This window comes from Anomalospiza imberbis, chromosome Z, assembly GCF_031753505.1.
Source record: "Anomalospiza imberbis isolate Cuckoo-Finch-1a 21T00152 chromosome Z, ASM3175350v1, whole genome shotgun sequence".
NCBI classification, from domain to species: Eukaryota; Metazoa; Chordata; class Aves; order Passeriformes; family Viduidae; genus Anomalospiza; species Anomalospiza imberbis.
This window is the reverse complement of record NC_089721.1, coordinates 12,090,470-12,106,382: the sequence shown is the minus strand read 5'-3', so window position 1 is coordinate 12,106,382 and position 15,913 is coordinate 12,090,470. Positions and strand designations below refer to the sequence as shown.

Sequence of the window (15,913 nt, the reverse complement as noted above, 5' to 3'; positions counted from 1 at the left end):
TCTTTCCAGTTACCCAGTGACATTGCAAGAGGCAACAGGCAGATACTGAAACACATGGCTTCTATTCGAACAGCAGAAAACACTTCTTTTACTGTGAGGGTGACCAAGCAAGGGAAAATGTTGCTCAAAGAGGTGGCGGAGTCTTCATCTGTGGAGATCTTCAAAACTTGACAGGACATAGTCCTAGACAACTTGATCTAATGGAGGATCATGTTTGTTTTGAGAGATTGGCCAAGATAATCTCAAGAGGCAAGTTCCAATAACAGCTTTTCCACAATACCTTGAAGTTGTGAAAATAAGTCAATTACATGAATCATTTTGTACACAGCAAATCAAACCTTGGTGAGGGCTGGGTATATTTTAGTGCATGTGCAGTCCATTCATTAATTTACTTTTCATGAATTAATTCTTGCAGCAGAAAAACTTGAAGCTGTACAAGGCTTCTCATTGAAAAGTTTCAATAATACAGATCAATTTCTTACACCAACGCTTCAGCCTTCCATGTTCACAGGTCAGGTCTGTCAAGATGAAATAAAAGAAGAAAATCAGTTCTTATCATTTAAGTAAGAGGAAAGATCAATGTCTTATATTTGAGAGGAAACACACTAAAAACTGCATTCACTCAGAAGAAAAAGAGTGGTGAATTTTCCGTTTTCAAAAAAATGCATGAGCATTTTTCACCTTGGAGAAATCCATTTCTGCACTCTTCTGTACAGGCGCTATGCCTGTCAAAAATTACCCTCAGGAGAGACAGAGATCCTCATCTCAGGTCAACTGCTCTGGTCAATGTAGCTACAGTATGTCTGCCAACCTGAAGAAAAATCAATGCGCATGATCGTCCTAATGACCTGTCAGGAACTTCATGTCATGGACTGCCCTAAAATATGCCACAAGACTGCAGTGGTGTTAGGAATGGATGTGGAATTTAGATAAGTCCTTGCCTTTTTCCCAGGCCTCTGGCAGTAGGCAGTAACTTTATTGAGGCAGCCAGCACCCCAAAACCCACTCTCTTTCGCAAGTTCTTTGAAAATGGCTCATTCGGTCTATTACAGAATGGATCATTAATTTAATAGACACAAAAGTAACAGACATAAAACTTAAAACAAACTAATACTACACAGAAATAAAGACAAAAAGAGGCTACTAGTTGGTAAATATAGTGTGAGGTTAAAGGTACCTACTATTAATGCTACAGCTAGTGAAGAAGTAATATAACTTAGGATTCAATGTATTTTACCATTGTTGGTGAAGCACACATCAAAATCCTTTCCCTCAATCCTCAGGGAAGTAACCATGTGTCCAGACTCCAGGGAGAGGTCTTCCACACTTTTAGGGTGTGTGTGTAGAAGGCTTCTGCCTCTGTGATAACTCATGTGTGTTCTATAATTTGTAAAACAGGGTTTCTTAGTCAAGAATATTTTCTTTATCTCTTCCCACATCAAATCTTCAGACTAAAATGCTCATTCTTAGCTGAGGCCTGAGCCCTTTTGGTGCCAGATGCCCCCTTGCTGAGCCTTTCAGGCCAGGTTATCTCTTTATGCACCAACTCTCTGTGGTAGACTGGGGGGGGCGGGGGTAGATATCCTGCCACAAGTGATACCAAAGCCAGCTGAGAAAAGGAGTCTGCCCCGTGATTCCTGCACAGAAAATTCTTCTGCTGTAGCTGAGAAAAAAATACAGGTGAACTAAACATCAGCTGAGGAGGGCTTAACAGGGGGATCTGAGATAGATCTGATATTTGTATTTGTGTTGATAGGTGAGGCTGCTTGGAATGAGACATTTCCTTGAAAGTTTTCAAAAATTGTACAAAACAATTCAGTCACTGATTGTGAACCTCTTGTTAAAAATCATCCCTATATCATGAGCCTTAAACTGCATGGTTTCATTTATTTAGATGGATACGTTAAAACAACCATGGTGGAGATTGATTATGATTCTTTAAAAAGAAAGCAAAAACCATCTACCAGATCTGCTGTGACACATACAGATAGTGACCAAGAAATGTATGATGACATTGGAGAGCAGGACACTACTAGCAGGTATGTATAAGGAATGCATGAAAAGAAACAAGTGATTCACCTGGGTCAGCCTAGACAGGGGAAGTTTTCCAACAACAAACCCAGCTTCTGACACAAAACAGCCATTTATATAAGAAATGTGCAAGTATTATATGTAGCTATTCACACTGAATAGCTCCTATGTGGTCAGAGGAGTTTAAATCAATTCTGGAATCCAGCATCTGTAAGCACTCATACTTAGGAGGGGCCCATACTATTGGAAGAGGACCTACTTAACTGAAATCCAAAGGAGAAAAAAGCACAAGCCATACAGGATTACAAATCATCTGAAAGAAGTCCAATTCTCTTCCCTCTCTCTCTCTGTTTACTTGCTCTGTCTTTCGGAGTCACATGCTCCCTTTTCTAAGAAGCAAGATAAAAGACTCTAAAAGCAATGGAAACACTCACTGCACCAGGGAACTCCTGATTACCCTCATTGCTCTCATGAGCCTTAGCATGAGCCTTTAAGTCTTACTACCCCTTTCATTTTAATGAGAAAACACTTCTGAAATCCTGTCTAGGGTGACACTTCAGAAAAGAGTGTAGCTTATGAATTTAACCCTGAAAACAAGGCCTCTCAAATTCCATGAGATGGGTATAAGCTGTATTTTTTTAAATTCATTGGAAGATTCTTCTCTATGGCACAGTCTCCATGCATTTGCATTGCAGTGCTACATTGCAGATTCTCAACTTCAATGTGTCATCTTTTTCATGTCAAATAGATCTGCAGCTAGAAAGTGACATATCCAGCAGCAGATCAGACTTACTGGCAGGGAAATACCCCAGAGGTCTTGTCACAAGAGTCATGGCTATCACTTAGCCTAGCATGACAGTAGTAATTATGTTGCCAGACCTCTCAGGAAATTTTGCTGCTTACATGTGATTCAACAAACCATTCTTCATTAAATGTCCTGATGTGCAGAAACAGAGCCTGTGATTCAGATAAGAGATCTGCACATGGGTGTAAAGGATTTCAATATGTAGGGCAACCATTTTGAAGCACTCAGCCATTACACCTGCTTTTACTGCTTCTCACGATGCTCCTTAGCTTAGAGGCGTGCCTGGAATAAAAGGACAGCAGCTGGCTGGCTGATAGAACATCCCTATGAGCTCCAACAGCAGCATGTGGAAAAGTTTGCCTTCAGGCTGGCATTTTTCATGCAACATCTATAGCTTTGTGTGTGATATTTTTCCAGGTTGCTCAGTATCAGTTTTCCTCCCTGCACATTGGTCTCATAGCATCGTGACCTAGCCATGAGAGTCATGTTAGTTGTTCTAGTCTCAGGTAATCTCACCATTAGTTACTTCATTACAGAGGTATCCTTGGCCAATCCTTTACAGTAGGGCGAGCACTACAATTAGTCACCTCAATGTAAAGAATTTAGAAAATGTATTGCATTCAAAGGCAAACAACTGCACTGTTTGCTTACTAAAATAACAGTGTATTCCAAGGACCTTCAAAGGATTAATGATTGGCTCAGATTCATTAAATCCTTTAAGCTGTATTTTGACATTTTTTTCTTCTCTAGTGATTAATAGCACTCTGTTCAGTTCATGAGCATGAAGGGTTGGAAGATCTGAAATATATCAGTATGTTTTGAAACCACTGGAAGAATGCCATTCAAAAAAAAAAGCTCTTAACCAAATAGTATTATCTCATTATCAGTAGTATTGCTAATATTCCAAAATTAATAAATGACTAGGGGTGTTGTATTTCAGTATTTCTTGGCACAACAGTTTAACAGGTACCTTGTTTTCATGTATAATTTTAGGTAAGGCTTTGACCTGGAAATAATCTCAGCTACTATGAACCTCTCAGGCTTTTTTGAACTACTGTTAGAATGTTGGACTAATATGGAATCCTTCCATATTGTTAGAAACGTACACTTATACCCAGTGAAAGCTAGTTGGGCAATAAATTAACTTGTTTACCATTTCATTTCAAGAATATTACCTCATAAGGAATGAATCTAAAGGGTCTGGATCTACTCTGTAGTTCTCAGTCAGACTATATTTTTATTCCCATCAGGTCTGACAACATGATCTCCTGAGATCCCCTCCAATACAAATTATCCTATGGTCCAAAGGCGTATTTTGTACTTTAATTTAAAGATGCCAACAGGAATATAAAATATTTTTGCCAAGGCCAAAAGCTTTAGAATTAATAACTGAAGAAGTGATGGGTGATCATGGTGTTTTCTTTTACTGAAGGATGACTGCTTTTCTCTAAAATGTCTTTTGTTTGCTTTTCCAGCCAAAGTGGTGACCAAGGTGTGAGTGGAAGTAAGTTCTACTTACATGTTTGGGGGGAGTTTTTTTCTGTGTATTTCTTACTCTCACATTCTGACTTCTGACAAGCTGACTTCTGAAGCTTCCACATAATGCAGTAATAACCATAAGCAAGTTAAATGTCAGCTAATAGGCAACAAACAAGGAAGGGTAGTGGCCAACTAAACTTCTCCACCACCTATGGGAACTTGAGTGAGACAGAATGTTTGTCTCCAGATACTGTGATTCACCAGCATGCCAGATGATCAAACTTTCATCATTCCACAAAACAGCACAGATGTAACTGAAGAAATAATAACATGAGCAAGAGGTTTTGTACAGGAGAAATCCAGTTCTGAAATAGCCAGCACTACTATAAATTAAAGCTTCATTTTGCTGACAGAGTTAAGGGGAACTTCAATTGCAGCAGCACACTGGAGGCCCAACTGCAGCAGCTTCACGCTGTCAAACTGACACATTCAAACCCACTTTTCCCTTTGTTAGCATGTATAGTTTTGTAGCATTCTCTGTTAATCACAAAAGCACAACTCATCTTCTCAGCTTCAAGTTTAAATACTGGTCATGGCATAAGCCTCCCCTGGCAGTACTGAATGGAGCTTCTGCCAGCCAAGTACAGATTTCAGTGCCTACTCTGACCAGTGCCTAGAATTGGACATGCAAACCAAGCTAACCCTGCATTGAAGGAGGTGGGGCACAAAGGTCAAAACCGAGACCAAAATGGGGAGATTATATTGCTCTTGTCTCTGACTTCTTTGGATGAAAACAAGATGTCAGCTGCTGAGTGTTAGTCTGACATGTTCAATCATCACTTGAGTCACACATGAAAACTTAAAAGTCATCATAAGGTCTGGGCCAAAATCAGTCATTTAGAATTTCATTGACTACAGTGTAGAAGCATTTCTTTTCAGTATCCATGCTCTTGTGATTGGCAGTGCCACATTTAAATGCTGTGGATGGCATTCTAAACTGGGATAAGTCAAAATTTCTGTTTTAATAAAGGGTCTGTGCCAGTTTACAGAAAGATTCAATTTGCAAGGATATTGCATAAATTGCACACACATCTGATACAGTAAAGAAGCCTATAATTAATACCTTATTCAGCAACATGAAATATAATTGCATTAACTCACTATTTGATCTGTTAAAGACATGTTCCCACCTCCTCCTTCTGATCAAGACATTTATGGTGGAATTGATGATGAAGACGCTATAGCTAGGTATGTTTTTATATATTTTAAATAATTTGCTTCTTTGAGAGAATGTTTTCAGTTTTTAGTGGTTTTGAATCAAGCATAACAATTTGCAGGTATTAGAATGATCAGCAAGATGGTATACATCAAAGTAGATATGTCAAGCTAGAGACAATGGTTTCTTCAGTCTTTTGAAGAAGTTTTGTTCTGTAATTTTGATATGTCAGCAAAAGCAGTTTGCAATCACGAAAATCTCCCAATTTCCAACTAGACAGAATAGGTCTGAAATTAAAATAACAGACTAAAATTCTAGGTTGCTGAGTAACAACATGAAAACAGCAAGCCACTAGATTAATATCTATACTACAAATACATATCAGTAGCTACATGTGACCTAACATACATATTTCTAGTTTAGCATGTTAGCATTTAAGTAAGCAACTTCACTTAGGGAATTAATGATAATTATGTGCATCAATGGAGAATTTTACTGGGCCTTTTAAGAAGAACATTACATTTTACATTGTGATAATCACATACATACTCCAAAGGTCTGTATCGCAGGATGAAGACAAGAATGGTATCTGGCCCTGGGGAATCTTGAAGAGACTAAAAGTCAAAGATGGCAAAAAGAAAAGTGTACGAGAAAAAACAGCCAAAGCCAATGAGGCAGAAGAAAATGAAAATTTGTTGTAAGAGTCTGCCAGGAAATCAAAGTGCACATTAACTATTTCTAATAAAGCATTGATCACATGCTACTAACATGTTCTCACAGCAGCCTAATGAATCATGCATGAAATTGCAGCTCAGGATGATATTTTTCTGCAAAAACACTGAGCTTTCTTTTCACCTGCATAATTATTCTCTTAACAAGCTGTATTTGTTGCAAAAGTCTGGTAATCAAAATATGCCAAATTCTTTTTTTGGTGAAAAGCACCAGAATAATCTATCATCTTTGTGCCACTGGTCATGTAAATTTACTGCATACTCAGTTAAAATTTACTTTACTCACCAGTATAATGTAGCTGAGAGGAACTGGTAAATCTAGGACCATTAATCAAAATTTTAGGAATAATATGCCAAATAGAAAAATGCAAAGATTGTCTTCTATCCATCTTACCTAGAGAATAAATCAGCAGGTGGTGTTCCTGCCACATTCTTCAGTTATTTGTTTCTGAACCAGTTTACTTTAATTCAGTGATAAAAATATATTTATTCCCTAAGTATTGCTGATGTTGGTGGCACTTCAAAATGTCTGGAGATTACTTGAAGCCCTTGTGTTGCAAGTTTTTAAAATTATTTAGGTTACAAAAAAGGCTATTAATGTGATATAGATACTTAATGAGCTTTTTTTCCCCCCCAGCATGTCTTCTTCAACAAAGCAGTCTGGAAAAGGTAATTAATATCCTATTGTTCAGTCTCCATATTGATTCCTGATTCTTTTTCTGTATACATTGCTCTGTATCATGCTAGTCACAAAAATACATCCAAGGAAGGAAACAGGACTTCCTATTGCTTACCCAGTTCCAGTAAACAAATTTAAAATATTGTGACTGATCCGGTTGCAGACAAGGAGCTGCATATACATTGCAAGCTCCCTGGTAAACAATTTAATGTATTAAATGTGATTTTTCTACCTGAGATTTACATTAGTCCATTTTATTTGGCATTAAATAGGAACACCTGGAAATAAGCACTCAAAAGTAAAGAGAAATTCTTTTTTCTATTTTTATCACTTGCAGTGTCTCTGTAAAAGAACATGTCAGCATCATCAAAAGTTCTTAGAATTTTTGTCTGCTTCCAGAACTGAGTTCTAAGCCTTCTATATCCTGCTGATTTTTCTAGCCATTGGTTTGATAAGTCGAACAATTGCTTTCCCTCTACAAACATGCTGAATGTGATTGAAAATGTATTCTTGGGCTAAGAATTCTCTTCTCTGCTTTGGCATTGCAAGATGGCCTAAAAACTAACATACCCACGATTCATATCCACTTCTAAGCAATGTTGCATTGACCAGGGTGCTATAGAAGCTATTGAATGTGCATTAAAATCAAACCCAAAAAATATACTTTAGTGCAATACAGTGGGAATTTGATAAATTAAACTGAAAATTAAAGGCTATCTCATGTGCTAAAACTTTCTTTAGCTTCAGAAGATTAGAATTGCAGTGAATATCTGTTATTATTAATAAAGAATCTTAATCTGAAAAGGTTGGATAGTGTTGCACAGGTTGTGCAAAACAGAACCTGGAGTTACCATAGACAGTAAATGGCTACAGTATTTGACATAATTTCTTATCGATTAAACTAAAATAACATACATTGTAACACAATGTATTCACATCTCATTTTTCACATAATAATGCTTCATTCTTTTGAACACTATTGTTTCAGATTATGGAGATAATGTTTATGATGACATAGAATCTTCAGACTTCCCTTCTCCACCACCTGATCCCAGGCAAGTGAAAATATTACTTCCCTGTTTAGAAATCTAATACACAGAGAGAAATTTTTAAAGTATATACTACAGGCAGATTGCTCCTAATATCTGCTTTATTTGGTGTTGTCAGGTGTTGTAGTTCTCAGAAACCTACTGCTGATAATGGCAGTTGAATGATCTTTCTTCCATTACAGATTAAAATAATAATTAGATTATAGAATAAGTAAGCATATCAACATATTCAGTCCCTGATGGAAAAGAGGCAGAAAATGATGCATGGCCTAAAGGATCTTAATTTTAGATTGTAGTTCTTTTTCTATCAAAATTTGGGGACTGTTAGGATAGATACTTTATCTCAGTTGCTGCCGTATTTTAAGAGAAAAAGAGGCAGAGTACATGTTTAAAGTATGCAACATATTTGGAGGTGTAAGTTCAGCTTGAAAAACTTTTACCCTGAACCAGAAAATTATGGTAATCTCTGGAGCACAGTGTTATGGGCACAGTTGCATCTGTGAGGATGACTGTGACATGTCACATCCTGTTGTCGCTTACTCCACTCGGATGGAGTGACAGTGCACTACAATAATGTAGTCTGGAGATACAAAAAGAGAGAGATCTCTTTGGACTGTGTATCCAAAGGAAAATATGTGGTCCTTCTAAGTTAAACCTAGGGTAGGTCCCACATACACACACATTCATCATCAGTGAAACTGTCATCCTGCCGCGATCAGCAAGGATCAAAAAGTAGAGTCAGATTTTACACTCCCAGGTGCATCATCAGAAAGGGCAGTTAGGGCATGAAACCCTTCCACGGTCTTCGACGAAAGTCAGTGCTATCAGGGATGTGCAAAAAACAACAGAACTTGAAATAGATCATGTAATGCAAATTCCCTGGTGTAGCAAAGTCTGCAGGCACATAAGGCTAGCACACACAAGGCTAAGATGTTCCAGCTGCCTCCACAATGTGACATGTCATTCTGCTTATTGCGTAAAGGTGCACAGTCTTCACAAAACCCGGTCCTTACTGAGAGATTCTAAAGTGTCTTAGTAGACAGATATTTAAAATTCATTTTTGATATTCACTTATGTGATAGATATACAAATAGCAGAGAGAAGTAGGAAAGACAGACCCAGCTTTTTATTTATTTTGAAGTCAAATCTGTATTGTAATCTCAATATTAGTTTTTCAGAGCAACAAAAGCATGATAAAGACACATGAAGGCAAATGCTTTTTGACCAAAATTATCAGAAAGCGTGCCAATACCTCTGATGTGCTCCTAATTTTATCTGTAACCTCTTGGTTTAGTTCATCAAAATCAGGAAGCTTTGGAAAACCTAAATCAGGTGAAAAAGATGCACAAAAGCTCAAGAAGATGGAAAAAGAAGAGAAAGAGTTCAGAAAAAAGTTCAAAGTAAGTTTTTTTCAAAGTGTTTTAATCACATAAGATATAAAAACAAAGTATCTGTATAGTGTCTTCTAATTTGTTGCCCATAACTTGCTTTTGAAAGGGAAAGGATTACTACATGTAAAAATATGATCTGAGCATCTCTAAGTCCAAATGGCAAGTATGGGCACATACGCATATTGTAGCATATACAAATATTTGTTAATTTCCAAAAATTTAGTAATAAATGGGAATATTAATGGAAAAACACTAATGGGTTTTAACCATGGTTTGGGGATTTTTTTTTCTCCTTTTCAGTTTAACGGTGAAATAAAAGTTCTTTACTCCACAACCACAGTCCAGGATTTATCACAGAAAAGATGGGGATATAAAGACTTACAAATTAAACCAGGGGAATCTCTTGACGTTATTGAAAGTACAGATGATACCAAGGTCCTCTGCAGAAATGAAGAAGGAAAATGTAAGTTTTGTAAAAAACTGTCGTACATATCAAATTGTCAGAGAATGGTTGAGTAGGATTTTAAAAAAATTTAAAAAAAAAATTCCTTCCCTGGTTTAGCAAGGTTTACGTTGCCTGGTGGTTGACAAGAGGCAGATTGTTGTTATCTTATTACTGTGTTTTAACACTGGCTTGCCTTAAAAAAATCCAAAACACTTCCAATGGACAAGATATACTAAGTATTAGGAAAAAAGGACAATTTTTTTGGTAAAGTTTTTCTTTGCAGCTAGGATCAGCAGATGTTTTTCTTGCTTCTGTCTCTCTCCCTTTGCCAAAAGGAGTGTAGCTATGATAGCCCACAGAGTCTAGTAAAAGTAAAATCCTTGCTGCACCTCTGGGTAGCACTAGCCCATTGATTGCAGCCAAGAGAAAATCAATAACAATATTCTTACTTTGGAAGAGATGCAGTTTAATCTTTTCAACAGGCTGGGGAGAACATTGCTTTGGAGTCTTCCCCCCAGCTCCCAGCTAATCCAAGGCATATGTCCTTGCTGGCATGTCTGCTTGTTCTGGGAGCTGCACAAGGCCTTTCAGTGTTTCTTTGAAATCCTTGGCCAGGGTTTGCACTGGCAGAAAATTTTGAATTTTTGGAGAAGTCCGAAACCATCTCCTGATGGTTTCAATTTCTTAATGAGCGTCTATTACAGCACTTTCCAAATCTCCTAGTGAAAATTCACTTTGTTCTGGAACAGCCTACTTTCAAAGTAGCAGCGTTCTCCTGCTCACCTTCCCTTTTTACCTCTGACCTATGCAGAATACAGTCCAATGCTATAAACCTCTGAAGAGGATCCAGCCACCTTCCTTTTATTTTTTTCCCTCCTGTACTCAACTGTCACAGTCTGGAGTATAGCCTTCTTCCTGGCAGGCCTGCAGGGGGAGGAAGAATTTCTTGCATAACACATATTTTTTCAAAATATGGATTGCACTAGTAGAGCCACTTCCGGAAAAAAAAAAAAAAAAAAAAAAAACAGCTTTCAAAGCCGCATTTTTTTGAATCAAGCTAATAACACAGTAGAAAGTAGTTCATGTTGGCTGTTTTCCTCTCAGAGTCTTCAAAGCCTTTCAAATAATGACAGGAGCTACTACTTTGCTATGCATAAAAGAGCAAAACAAATAAAAATATCTTCCCTGAAAACCTCTGAATAGATCCCAGTCAATTTATTAGTTAGTGAAGTTTGAATCCTACTTTAGTTAAGTGCATGACAGTTTTGTTTATTTGCTCTAGTTGTTCTAGTTCCTCAGATCTTAAAGTTATGATTTTACCTTCTGAAGGCCAGGTAAACTGAAAATCCACAACTAAAGATGGTTTAGTTATTTTCTTGCACATTAATTCTTTGATTTAATCATTAACTTATGAAGCACTTCCATAGTTTCAAGCCAACAATTAAACAAAACCATGATTTATATTTCAATGTTTTCTCACCTTTTCAAGCAAGGGCTGATGATCTTAGGAACATATTCTGCTATGGCTTATTTTAAATGTTATGAAATTATTTGAAATGTCAGAAGTGAAACAAGGAACTGATTTTTATCTGCCATCTCAAATTCCTTCTTGCTCTGAACTCACACATTTTGAAATACACAAAATCTTTCAATTCAGCTTTGTAGATTTTGCCTAATCAGTAGGACATAAATGGACTTCAGTGGCCCAAAGTTTAGTTTTTGACCTCTCTGAGCTTCCTTTATGTTGTCAGTGAGCAGCTGGCACTATGTCTTATAGCTTTCAGCGCTTGCTAAATAATCAACATGGAGTGTGCTGACCTGCTGGCTTCTTCCTTATTTGGAAGCACCATAAAAAAACTAATAAATTTAGAAACTGAAACTTTGAACATGTAACTTTAGGATAGTAAATCTGAAAGAGTGTTGAGACCAGCAGGGTTGTAACTCCCACATATTTAAGGGCTAGTAATCATCAGAAGAACCTAGATAATGCTTTGCAATGGTAGAAGCACTGTCACATGCATATGACTTCCAAAAACACTGTGTTTGTATGCCATGACTATGAGCAAAGAAAATTTGCTTTCATGTATTTCACTTGAGAAAATTATATGAACAAGCAGAGAAGCTTAGATTAGCCAAATTATTTTAAATTATTTCCTGGAGACTTCAAGAGTCATGGAAAATATTGGACTGCCCTAAAAAGAATTTTGAAAGGACAATGTCGTAAAAAAAAATCAAAAAATCAATTTCTGTCTCTATTCCAGAAAATAAAATCTAGGGAAAGACAACTGAACTAAGATATCCTGAATAGACACTCCCAATGATTAAAATAAGGAAATTTACGTAGTAATTTCAAATACAAGACAAGATCACAACAAAATTGTTCTTCTGAACTCTCCTAATTTTGTACCAGCTTACTAGTGTTTACCTACAAACATGTAATTACTGTTATGGCTCTCCCTTTTTTTGTATTCGCTATACCAATTGAAAAGTATTTCAGTAAATATCTTTCACCAAAGACAGGAAAGAATTTTTTTTAAAGAAATTATATACATTAAAAAAGAGGATGTGTAATTTTATCTGATTTCATTAGTAATGCACCAGAGTAACAGAATAATAGTCAGCAGCTTTTCTAAGGTATTTCCATTATTATATCCATTATTTGTCTTATTAATGTTACAGTTAAAATTTTAAACAGTTACAGGTAATGATATTTAATTGGTGTACACGTCCTGAAAAACGTTTTTGTTCTTGTATGAAACTCTAAATAATTATGTTACTTGATATTACTGCAAATATTATGATGTTATTATTATTATACTGCATTTTTTGCTATAGTTTTTGTTAACAATGGTTGTTTCACATCCCTCTCATGCAACCAAGAAACTGAAATACAAGACGAAAATCTAATCTTGCATAACCTCAATTACTATTTAAGTAGGCAAATAAGAATAAGCAAAACATTGCACATAGCAAAATCTTCGTCAACTATGTGCCCATTGCACATTGTTTTCCATCTCTTATGTCTTTCTGTCTTAAGTATATAAAAGAGAAAAACTGCATTTCATTAGTGCTAGCAACAGATGTGATAATGAGTATTTGAATTTAACTTAAATACATCTATATTTCACTTTTACAGATGGTTACGTTCTGAGAAGCAATTTAGTTCCGAAGTAAGTATAAAGTGATTGTTTTGAAAAATTTGTTGTAACACTTAAATTTGTTCTAAATTGTCTAGGAAAAAAAGACAAATATTATTATTTTAGTCTGTCATTCTAAACTTGAAAATTGAGTTATTTTTAAGGAGTTGGAGTTTGTCAAAAATTAATCACATACATCCATGCAGGAAGTTTGCCAGTTTCATTCCCCATTGCTTAACCATAAACTCTAGTAAAACCACAAAAAATCATATAAATTAAGCATTATTGGTACTAGACTCTATTACTGAACAGCAAGTTAATGTGATTAGGTCTATTGCTGCCTTTTTCAAATGTCTAACTAAAATGGATCAAATTTTCTTTAAGTTTGTTTGTACTTCATTCTTAATGGGATAGAGATTTGGCTCAATGTTGCTCCATGAAATTGCATGGAGCTTAGCATTTTGATTCTAATCCAAAAGTCTTGTCAGACAAAGCCTCTCCATCCTTCAAGAGGCTTTTCATAATAGACCCTTAAATATCAAATCAGATGTCACTTTTTGTCACATTTAAAATTTAGAAGCATTTAACACACACATATTTGAATTATATGTATAAACAGTTTTACTGCCTTCCATGGGCCTATGTATCTTAGTCACATATTTGAAAATTCCTATTCATGGAGCATGTATCTTTTATAGACATTATATAAATTCATTACATTAAAAGTAGCACCTCCAAAACTGTTATGTAATTGCTGAGTACAGAAACAAAAAGAATTTCAAGGGCATACTGATTGGGTTTTTTTAATTCAGTTTTTCTGGTGACCATTTTTAAAGAAAAATTAAGTATTTAATTTCTTTATGGAAATAACTCTGTGAGAATATCTATGTAAAAATATAATAAATAAAATAGACTTTTAATAAAGCAACCCTTTCATCTTAGAAATAAATGTATCCAAGTCTACCCTTCCCTGAAAATATTTTGACCTGACCATCTTGCTCAACATTGTTCTGTTACCACAAAGGTAGTACTTTCCTAATTAGCAAGTTAATTATTTGATAGATTGCCTGCATCATACTACTACTGTATTTTTTAATAAATTTCTGATATCTCAACTTTTAAATATACTATTTATCTTTTTTAACTTACAGTGATGGAGAGATTTATGACGATATTGGTGACGGTATGTTGGACATTTGGAACAATACTTCATTTCTATTCAATTACAATAAATAACTTTATCTTTGTGTTGAAGTACTACACAATATTAATAGTTTTGCATTTTATTTCCATTTCAGATTGCATCTATGATAATGTCTCTGATGCTGAATTACCTTGAAATAACAACTTCATTGAAGATCAAACTCTAGTTTGGACTCCCACTTGTGAAAACAAGAAGAGTCACGAATGCTGACTGCAAATTAATTGGTGTCTCTTTGAAATGTACAATTAACCTTTTTTGGGACTTCAGCCTTTTGTCCTCCAATGCTTTGCACAAATTTGTATTCCAATTTATCTCAGCATTTAAAATTGAGGGAATATAAGCAAAAGTTAGTTAATTTTTCACTTCCTTTCCACATTTCTAACAGTCCATGTAGAAATACATCTTTAATTATCTATTCCCAAAGAGGCCAGTTCACATCTATGAAGGGTCTAGAGGACAACAAACCCTGGCAACAGGTTTTCTCTGGCTTTCACGTATTAAGTGCCAAAGACAGCCACTCTGGGTAGGATAGTATTCTGGGAAAAAAAATGGTGATAACATCCTGTTATAAAAGAAGAAATCAGAAGCGGGCATCAGAGAAGACAATACATCACTGACCTGCCATTTCAACTGCAATAGACTTAGCTACACTGACATACCCAGCCATGTTCCATTACTGCAACAGTCTATTTTTCTGTGTTGTACTAATGATAGAGTATCATTCTCTAAGATTTATCTGAAGTCTTCTTTAGAGTATAGTGTTCTACTTAATACTGTAGTGTTGCTCAAAATATACTCAGAACATTTAGGTTAAGATTTAATTTCTGTTTAGTTTGAAGATAAGTTTTCACTATAGTAATATAGGTATTATACGCTATAAACTGATAATAAAATATTTGGAAATTCTTCTAGACTAAATACATAGGTATATTTATCATGCTATTTTGATAATGCCCCTTTTTTCAAAGTATTGTAGTTTACTACTAGATTTGGCTAAAGAAAGGGTACAGAAATCAAATATTTCCATGCTTATCCATTGTAGAACTAACATTTATTCCTAAAGTTCTGCCATTTTTGATGCTGTTGTCCGAAGGCCAAGTTGCAAATAAAAGCAAATTCAACACGTAACTCATAATGATAAATATCACTTTACCCTTATGTATCAGAAGTCACTGGAAATCAAAAGACATTTACAGTAAGCTCACAATAAAGAGGGTGAGCATGTGCAAAAAATGGAACATCTGTTGCTTTTGCTGTAGTGCAGAGTAAACAAAAACCTGTAATGACCAATGTGGCTGGATCAGTGGAAGCAGCTGCTTTTGATGAACGAGTATTTTACAATCCTGAAGGGAAGTCAGATACCTTGTGCAACACATTTAGTTTAGTTTATAGACATAAAAAATGTTGGCTCTGTTAAGTCAGTGACTTTTGTTCTCACCTTCAGTGAAGCTGAGATTCGATCTTATAAAAGTGTCTTTTATTGCTGCTTCAAAATACAGTAAATCTCAAAGGAGGCATAATGCAGTGGGGATATCAAACTTAAGAGAGTGTGTACTGTATGTAAAATCACTGAAAAGCTATATGCAACTTGACTTTCTATTTGCTATTTTTCTTATCTATTTTCTATTCAACCAGCATCCAGACATCAAATATCAATTTCATGAGTAACTATCAGCTGCAGCACCCAAATATAAAACATGACCATGCATATTAAGTGCAATGAATACGTGTGACTATTCAATTCTC

At 35.7% G+C, this 15,913-nt stretch overlaps 1 protein-coding gene across 1 annotated transcript in view; it reads left to right on the top strand.

Annotated features, from left to right (window-relative positions):
* The window catches only part of FYB1 (FYN binding protein 1), a 44,631-nt gene extending 28,921 nt beyond the window's left edge, over nucleotides 1-15,710 (top strand). Inside the window, exons 9-19 of the mRNA XM_068177047.1 lie at nucleotides 1,895-2,039; nucleotides 4,312-4,340; nucleotides 5,494-5,563; nucleotides 6,088-6,228; nucleotides 6,900-6,931; nucleotides 7,930-7,996; nucleotides 9,285-9,390; nucleotides 9,682-9,844; nucleotides 12,963-12,996; nucleotides 14,115-14,146; nucleotides 14,262-15,710. Of these exons, the coding sequence (XP_068033148.1) occupies nucleotides 1,895-2,039; nucleotides 4,312-4,340; nucleotides 5,494-5,563; nucleotides 6,088-6,228; nucleotides 6,900-6,931; nucleotides 7,930-7,996; nucleotides 9,285-9,390; nucleotides 9,682-9,844; nucleotides 12,963-12,996; nucleotides 14,115-14,146; nucleotides 14,262-14,302 (860 nt within the window). The 3' untranslated portion in view covers nucleotides 14,303-15,710. The remainder of the gene's footprint in view (nucleotides 1-1,894; nucleotides 2,040-4,311; nucleotides 4,341-5,493; nucleotides 5,564-6,087; nucleotides 6,229-6,899; nucleotides 6,932-7,929; nucleotides 7,997-9,284; nucleotides 9,391-9,681; nucleotides 9,845-12,962; nucleotides 12,997-14,114; nucleotides 14,147-14,261) is intronic.
* Nucleotides 15,711-15,913: the final 203 nt, after the last annotated feature.